General features: G+C 41.0%; 2 protein-coding genes across 2 annotated transcripts in view; both read right to left on the bottom strand.

The window, feature by feature from the left end:
• Window positions 1-443: 443 nt before the first annotated feature.
• LOC109970650 (uncharacterized oxidoreductase At1g06690, chloroplastic-like) lies at window positions 444-5,423 on the bottom strand. Its single transcript, XM_020618369.1, has 7 exons — window positions 4,754-5,423; window positions 4,280-4,380; window positions 3,377-3,457; window positions 2,689-2,836; window positions 2,095-2,174; window positions 1,889-1,982; window positions 444-1,120 (listed from the first exon to the last, which is right to left on the bottom strand). Exons 1-7 carry the CDS (start codon window positions 4,863-4,865, stop codon window positions 711-713), a joined length of 1,026 nt encoding a protein of 341 aa, XP_020474025.1. The 5' UTR covers window positions 4,866-5,423; the 3' UTR covers window positions 444-710.
• Window positions 5,424-5,499: 76 nt separating this feature from the next.
• Window positions 5,500-8,542, bottom strand: part of nsun5 (NOP2/Sun RNA methyltransferase 5) — a 4,471-nt gene continuing 1,428 nt past the window's right edge. The window contains exons 2-4 of the mRNA XM_020618355.1: window positions 7,486-7,693; window positions 6,776-6,940; window positions 5,500-5,790 (exon numbers count right to left, since the gene is read on the bottom strand). Of these exons, the coding sequence (XP_020474011.1) occupies window positions 5,604-5,790; window positions 6,776-6,940; window positions 7,486-7,693 (560 nt within the window). The 3' untranslated portion in view covers window positions 5,500-5,603. The remainder of the gene's footprint in view (window positions 5,791-6,775; window positions 6,941-7,485; window positions 7,694-8,542) is intronic.

The raw sequence follows: 8,542 nt of genomic DNA, 5'->3' as shown, positions 1-8,542 counted from the left end.
GAAAGGGCGGAACCTTTGACGGACTGCATTAGCTCAAGATTTTTTTAAAGGGTCAGTTCATCCAAATTACAAAAGGAAAAACTTTCAGATGTATACACTAGAAACACATTTGGAACCACCAACTGAAATAAACTGAGATTGAATTTTTTTTGTGCCCAAAACTTAAGGCAATGTCTTATTTTATCAGGATCATCCAAAACACAATTCCTTGGGAAATATCTGCACAGATAGAATGTTTTGGTGATTTGGATGAAATGTTATTTTAAAAAACAAACTTGTAAGGAAACTGAAAAAATGTTTACTTTACATAATTAACAGTATGTGTAAAGACAAATTATACAATTTTAAACAAAATTTAAGCTAACAAATGCCATAATTCAGATCTACTATTGTCACTCACATCAAATTACAGCTTAAATGCTCTTTGAATTACTGTGTGCATCTCGCTGCAGCTGTGTTCATGCCTGACTAAGAAGCTTCTCTCCCTCCTCCAAAAGCACAGGAACAGGTGAGTTACAATTTGCTGTTGGTTCTTTATAGTGTGTAACAGAGGAAGAGCTACAGACTTTATGCAAAAACTAATTTGATTCAATTAAAAATGAAATGGAGGATTGAAATGATTTTCAGCAGCAGCTGCATTTTATTCTGTTGCATGTGTGACTGCTGCATGTTTCCCTTTACTCTGCCTCTATTCCTCACCCCTTCTGCCTTTAGCTCCTGTACTCATCACCGCAGTCCCCAATCCACACCATGAGGTCCCTGGAGCGCTGTGTCACAGCTTTGATAGCAGCAAGATCCTCCGCTGTCAACTTCAGGTCAGGGCTGCAGCTATGCAGACTGTCACCGATGTGCTGCCCCGCATTTGCGACACCTAGCCTGCAGCCCACAATGACCCCGCCCACTGCAGGGCGGTCCAGCACGTAACGCGTTGCGACACAGGCCATGGGGCAGTTGTGTCTCCTGGCAACAGCCTCCAAAGTAGCAAGTAGGTCCTGGAAAAGGCTCCAGCCACCCCAAGTGTCGATCATCTCCTTGTAGCTTGAGAGGGAGGCAGTATAGAGCTCCGCCTTGGAGTTTGGCTCCGCCTTGCCCAGATAGCGCTCTGTGAGCAGACCGCCAGCTGAAAGAGGACAGGTGTTAAAAGAAAAAAAAAAAAAGAAAGGAGGGATTGAGGTGAGAGGAGTTAAATGAGTGGGGGGTAGAAAGCGTAGGAATACAGGATAGAGATAAAAGACAAGGAGGGGAAGACGTGATGGAGAAAAGGCAGAGATGGAGATGACTGAGGTCACGAGAATGACGGGAGGGTGTGTCACGTCAACTGACTCCATTTTAGAAACCTACCATTTTGCATCCCTACACCATAATGGTAAATTAAACCTGATGCAAGCTGCCCTCTTTGTAACTACTCTATTGGAATGACTTATACACTTAATAGGTACACCTGTACAATTGTATGGGCTTCAATGCAACACTTTCACCTTAACATCGGTGTTTATGAAGCTTAAACTGTTTCAGTTTTTGGTGGAATTGTCAAATGTATAAATTCAATTATATGTTCATTATTGACGTCATAGTTAACGGTGGTGGTGTACTGGACTGCATTATATTCAGAGGTGTTCCTAATATTCTGACTCTCTCCTGTGTGTAACTGGGGAGGACAAAAATAGAGACACCTCTGACTATAATGTAGTTCATATTATAGTATGACCTTAATAATAAATACTATTAAACTTATACATTTGACAGTTGGAGCTTCATAAACAGATGTTAAGGCAAAGGTGCTGCAGTGAACTGCATGCAGTTGTACCGGTGTACCTAATAAAGTGGCCAGTGAACGTATAAGGTAATGCAGATTATACAGTTATAACTTTTTCAATCTGTATCTCACCCAGAGTGCCATAAGTGAGGAGCTGGATGTCATTGGCCAGACAGAACTGTTCCATCTTCACTGCAGGTCGCTGGTCAATCACAGAGTACTGAACCTACAAAGGCAACCGCATTAGATACATGATTAATAGATGCACTGGAGGAGGAGGAGACAGAAATCTGAAGTCTGATGCAGTAGTGTACTAAGATGCAGAGGACATGTGGTACCTGGTTGCTGGAAATGCGGATGCCTCTGTTGCTGATCTCCTCCAGTCTCTGTGTGTCGAAGTTAGTGAGGGAAAGCTCACCTGAGGGGGAAAAGTGTAAACAGGCAGGACCTTGACATCTTCTCCAAGTACTGTAATTTGGAAGTTGAGAGCAGATGGGCATGAATATGTAGGAGGGAGTACAGATCTGAGAGCGAGGTAGAACAGAATCGGGAGCGCAACAGGAGATTTGAGTGTGCAGCAGGGATCCTCCCTCACTCTCAAATCTGATTCTGCTTTTACAAATCTGCCTGCGCACTGTCAAATCCTGAGTTGCAAACCGAGTAGCGTTTGAAACTTGGTTTGTGTTCTCTCACACATTTGGGTGAGGCCACTGACAGGCTGGAAATACCCGCCACAGATGGCTAGCCACTAGCTGTCAAGTGAGCTCCACTCATGCTCCATTTGCAACAGACTGATAAAATGTGACAGCCAATTTTAATATTTGTGTAACTGTACATTAAATATTGGTCAGCACCTTATCCAGGTGTGCCAAATTGTGCATTTATGAATCATGTATGTTTACAGTACACATTGTGTACTACAATGTACATACGTATGAGTCCCTCCTGTTGCATATCAAACAGGTGTCCCAGTGCCTCCAGGTATCTCTTGTCGCTATAGTCCCACCAGTGAAACTGAACACAGTCCAGACTGTCCACCTGCATCCGAGTCATGGAGAGCTGTATTGCCTTCTCCACCACCTACAAACACACACGCTTCAGCACCTCTTTCTACTTGGAACAGTGAAGTTAACTGTGGTTCTTTAAAAACAGGCACACGAAATCTGTGCAACAGAGATGGTTTGAAAAACAAAACGCCTGACAAACGATGACCTAAATCCCAGTATGACCCTGGGTTGCTTATCTTTGCTTACTGCCATATTGTACATATGAATAAATCTGGTCAATTGTGCACAGTCACAACATATTCATTGGATACTGTTTTCTGAACAATCATTTTATTACAAGACTAAAAATAAAATTACTTGTGATGTGAAACAAAGTAATGGGAAATTATTTCACAGTACAGAGCTCAGAAAACAGAAGACACATGGGGAACAATTTATCCTCAACACAAAGAAAGAGCTTAAATTTTAGAGTTTTCTATGCAGCTGTTTAAACCAGTAAGGTGATGCCTGGTTCTTTATAAATAATCACAACGCTCTCTAGTGGATAAAACTATCCTCAATATTAAAAATGCAGCAGACTGTGTCACTCTTACTTCATTTGTCAGAGGCTCACCTTGCGGTCCATTGGTCCTGGTTGTGGAACGTATTTGGTCAGACTCTGCACAGCTGGTGCAGCATCTCCAGAGGACTTCAGCTACAGACAAGACAGTCATAAAAATTTAAAAAAAAAAATCACTATTGCAAATTATAAATATTTGAATTGAGCTAACTAATGTTTCTATAGCTTACATTTAATAATCTATTAATACCATGTTCATACAAAGTTCAGGGAAATTCTAATGAAATTCCTGTTTGTTTAAATACTTGGCCCATTTAACTGCATTATTGCCATAAATAATCCTCCTGTCAAAGGTATTATCAAGCAAGATAAATGGTTTTGTGGACTAAACACACTACCAACTGGATTTTCTTATATTTACATCATATAACAGATGGGTTATTTGCTGTTTGTCAGGAAACTCCCCCCCCCCCTCTCTCTCTCTCACTCACACACAAATCACCTGTGCATCAGCTCCCTCTTGTGTTTCAGGAGTAAGGCTGACTCAGGTAAAAATAAAATAACATATCAGGCAAACTGTAGTTGCAACATCTTCACTATGTTATTTACTTGTCTCTACAGATAAGTGTAATAAATAATTAAACTTTGGAAAGTACATTTTACTTATGTATTATGGTCTCAGCCAAACATGCTATTTACACATCAATATGCAATGTGACATTTCATTTAGAAATGTTTCTAAAGTTAGATGTGCATTTTCAAACTCTTGAGTTCTTTTCACCCAAGGAGTACAGTTCACCTTAACCCACATTAGTATCTTATCTCATGTACTCAGAAGATGGAAACTAACCAAACCAAACAGCAAATGAAACTGTCTGAGCAAATTAAATCATTTAATTACACTTCTTTGTAAATGTTCCTACCTTGAAACAAGCATATGTACAGTATGTGTGTTACCTTGCTGTTGAACTGCCCAAATATTTCCTCTGCAGGCCCATAAATGTCTGCCATGTCGAATGTGGTCAGACCAGCATCTACATAGGCCTGCATGGCCTCAACTGGAGGAACAAGATGGAAAACAGCACATTCAGTCTCTGCAACATGATGTTAGTGTAGATCAAAATACTGAATGAGGTCTTTCTCCAGTTGCAATGTTGCTTTAATCTGCATGTAAAACACTGGTCAAACATTTGATGCCATAACTTCACTGCCAAACCCATGCACACTGGCAGCTTTACAGTTCTAAAGGTTCGTAGCTTATCTCCTTTAGCTACAAAGGAACTGTTGACCAAGGTTTACAACATGGTGCAGTGTTTCAAGATTTCAGTAGCCAAAAAAAAAAAAAAAAGTCCTCTATACAGACACTTTCCAGAAATATCCACATCTTTATTTAGTCTGTACCATTTGCATCATGTCTAGGTTCATGTTTACCTGCTTTGGCTCGATCCACTGCCCCGTGCTTACCAGACACCTGCCACATCCCATTCAGGACCCGACAGATCTCCAGACCCCCAGGCAGTGTCACTTTGGGAACCACAGGCATCCTGCTACAAGGGCTGGGAAAGAAGCTGCAAGAAGGGGAGCTGCAATTTCAACATAGCAATTTCTCTTTTTTTCTATGGTAAATGAAAAGCAAATGCATAGATTAAGGACTAGTATATGCATTTTGTCCTTTTTAGCTTAGATATGTCAGTCAACTGTTTAATACTGCAGAATATTAAAATGAGCTAAATCAAAGACATGACTTACTTTGTCCTCCTTACAAGCTGTGCTCGAACCAACAGCAGCAGACTAACGTACAGGCCGATGCAATAACGTTGTTGTAAAACATTAACTGTTACAAAAGTTACGTGTGCCAACCAGAGGGCGTCTCTGTTTGACACGACATGTTGACAGAACAATCCGTTGTTCAGCAAACTTGTACCCTAACATCATGTCCTAACCAAGAGGGGGACATTACTAGAAACACAGTCTTTAAAGGGGGGAACCTCTGGACATAACACTTGAAGTGAGCGCCTGGTTACCTGCCTACCTACTGGATAAAAACTCTCACTTCTATGGAGAAACAAAAATAAATCACTTCCAGTTTGGGACAGGAAACCAAAATCACTGGAGTCACTTGGGAGATTATTTGAGGAACAGAACATTTAACAACAATGAGGCAAGGAGACGTGATACAGTGGGGAAAAAACTGCTTTACTTTTTAGTCACACTGCCCGTATGTCTATCAGAAATGAATAAGCACCTTCACAGACATGAAGTAAAGGTCCTGTTTTACATTTTACTCCATTGTTGCTGCCGCCTTCTTCTTCTTCTTCCTCCTCTTCCTCTTTTTCTTGCCAGCTGTAAAGTCAGTCTGTCCTGCAGCAGGTGATGGTTTGTCCTCCATCTCAGAAGCTTCAGACCCTTCATCTATAGCTGCAGGTCTTTCCTCAGAGACAGGTGGACTAGGTGTCTTTACCTCTGGTCTACAGCGACAGAGCAGACAGCACAAGTCAACCTCAGAACTGTTAGGGTGATTTTTATTTTACGCACTTATGAATAGGATTTGTTAAGGTTTTTACTTTATAGCACAAGTTTACATACTTATATGTCACAGTTATGTTTACATAGTTATATATATATCACCCTATGTGTTCACTGAACCACTGGTCAATATTTACTGTGTTAGTCACTGAAGCACTGTTAAACATCATAGGGACTTGTTCACTAAATCACTGAATCTCATTAGATGTACAGCTCTGACTATGAGAGTCCACAGTTAATTTATTATCACCACCTGGCTAATGGAATCAGGGGAGTTACGGTTCACTGGGTTCACTGGGACTCCAAGGTTATTTATACAGAGATTAGATCTGGAGGCTGGAAGAAGAGAAAGCTTCAAAGGTAGAACCATTATGTATACACACACATACACACACACACACACAGACAGGCAGAGCAGTTTTAATTGGTGAAACGGAAAGCAATGTCTAATATGGGGCAGTCGGTTAGAAACAAAAGGAGTGTCTATGTAGAAATTAAGGCAGTATAAGTATTCCTCCCCTTCCTAGGGTGCTGTCCTCTACGATTGGAGTAGGAAGGACGTAGGAGGAAGGACGGACTGAAGGACCAATAATGGGAAGTTAAGTCTAAACCACGGCTCCTCCCCAACAGTTTTTGACCAATTAGATAGTAGCACCTTTTCATACAAATGTTGTATACCGATAAGTTTCAGGAGTCTTTTTCTGTTTTTCCTAAACAGTGAAGATCCATGTGCACATGCTTATTTTGATATGTTAATGCATAATAAATTTCACACTGTGAAATATCCTTTATATATCCTCGTATATGAAATACACGAGTAGATCCTTAGCAAACTGGACATTTAAAGACAATATTTCTATGATTATTGCAAAAGAATTTAAAGCTTCATTATACAGCAATAACATTACATGACACCGAAGTAGTGACCTTATCTGAACAGCTGGTTCCTGCTTTGTAATCCCAGGCTCACTGTGTTTCTCCAGCAGAGCCACGAAGAAGCCGTGTGTGCGGGTCTTGGTGGTGCTGGCTCGCAGACACTGAGTGAGCGGCTCCAGGCCTCGTTCAGGCCACTGAGCCAGCAAAGGAACCAACCTGGAGGAGAAAATAGCAAAAGGTTCATGTAACAGTTCTTCCAGTAATGAGTTTTAAAGTCCTACAACAACACCAGAATCATGGTGAGCGATTAGTGAATGAAAAAATATGGAAAGCATCAGACGTGTGCTAAAAGGCCAGTAACAACATCACAAACATTACTGTTGTGTTTCTTTTCCTTTTCCACAGAGATACTAACATGATTCTCATGCCAACATTCAGACTGCATTTGTTATTTGAAGGGGATTGAGGAAACTCCAAATACAATTACAGGTCTAATTTCTTTATGTAACAAACATAAATATACAGTATAAGTAAAATTTTCACACCAAATGTCCAGCACATGAAGCTCCTAGGGCAAACAATACAGTGTCACTAAACTTTGCTCTTGAAAACAGACCACATTCAAACTGAAGGACAGATGCAAATGCGCCAAGCTGCACGACATACGACTGCCAATATTAAAGAGAACTCTGGAAAAACAAATACTGGCAGGTATAAAACCCCAAACAGGTTTAGTTGAAGTGAAAGTGGACTGTTGCTACCTGAAGCCAGGGTTCTGCTGCAGACAGGCCGTTATGACTTCCTCGTTCTCCTGGCTGTGGACGGAGCAGGTGGAGTAGACCAGGCGCTTCAGGTGGGGGAACCTGAGGCCGTGGTTCAGACACCGCAGCTGGAAGGAGGCCAAAGAGGCCAGACGAGCCTGGTCCTTCTCTTGGTCCGCAGAGGTGCTGTCCCTGAGGCACACCATCCCTGGACCCCACAAACACACGATCAGTGGTGCAAAGTAACTAAGCAGATTTACTCAAGTACTGTACAATTCTGAGGTATCTGTACTTTGAGTATTTTTATTTTCTGTTACTCCACTACATTTATTTTATAAACTTTAGTTACTTTTCATAACCATGGTAGCTGTTGCAGTGGTGCTAGTTTATCTATTTCATTCTATATATAGTCAGGCAGTGTGGTTCCCAAATTATGAGTCGGGCCACTCTAAAAGGTCATATGGTAAATCTGAGGGGGAGTGAGATGATTAATGGTAGTGGGAACAAGAAAAAACTAAATTCTGCTACACAAATCTATATTCAACGTTTGTCTATCTTTAACAGGAACAGAAAATTTTACATCTTTGGGGCTTGATGTGTTAAATGAAACCATGTGAGAACTTCAAGTCTCTTAGGTGGTAGTGCAAACAACCTAAATATCTGAAACAAGGAACTCAAACTAGACACTGCTTTGTGTGAGGAGTCACAGGGCCAAAGGGGTGAGAAAATGCTAATTTAATCTTCAACAATTAATTGTATTGTATGCTTTTAAAGGTACAATCCAAATCTATAAAGGTAAGTAATGACAACTGCGGTCAGATAAATGTAGTCAAGTCAATGTACATTTCCCTCTGAAATGCAGTGGGGTAGAATTATAATGCAACACAAAGTCTGGACATACTCTAGTAAAGAATGTGTAAAGTACAGGTACCGCAAATGCAAAAGTGCAGTTCCTGAGTTACTTTTCACCCCTGGCAATGACCTGTAGGTGTGGCAGTACTACTCTGCTCCTGTGAAGCTTGAGAACAAATCAATGCAGAGACCTGACTCAGACTCA

The sequence above is a fragment of the Monopterus albus genome, unplaced genomic scaffold, assembly GCF_001952655.1.
Source record: "Monopterus albus unplaced genomic scaffold, M_albus_1.0 scaffold6.1, whole genome shotgun sequence".
In the NCBI taxonomy this organism is placed as follows: Eukaryota; Metazoa; Chordata; class Actinopteri; order Synbranchiformes; family Synbranchidae; genus Monopterus; species Monopterus albus.
Note: the sequence above shows the minus strand (reverse complement) of the source record. Positions and strands in the feature narration are given on the sequence as shown.

Coding starts and splice junctions, on each gene's coding strand:
- LOC109970650 (XM_020618369.1), bottom strand. CDS start 4,865: ATGCCTGTGGTTCCCAAAGTGACACTGCCTGGGGGTCTGGAGATCTGT. Junction 2,175..2,688: donor GCAACAGGAGGGACTCATAC/GTATGTACATTG, acceptor TTTCCCCCTCAG/GTGAGCTTTCCCTCACTAAC. Junction 1,121..1,888: donor CCTCACTTATGGCACTCTGG/GTGAGATACAGA, acceptor GTCCTCTTTCAG/CTGGCGGTCTGCTCACAGAG.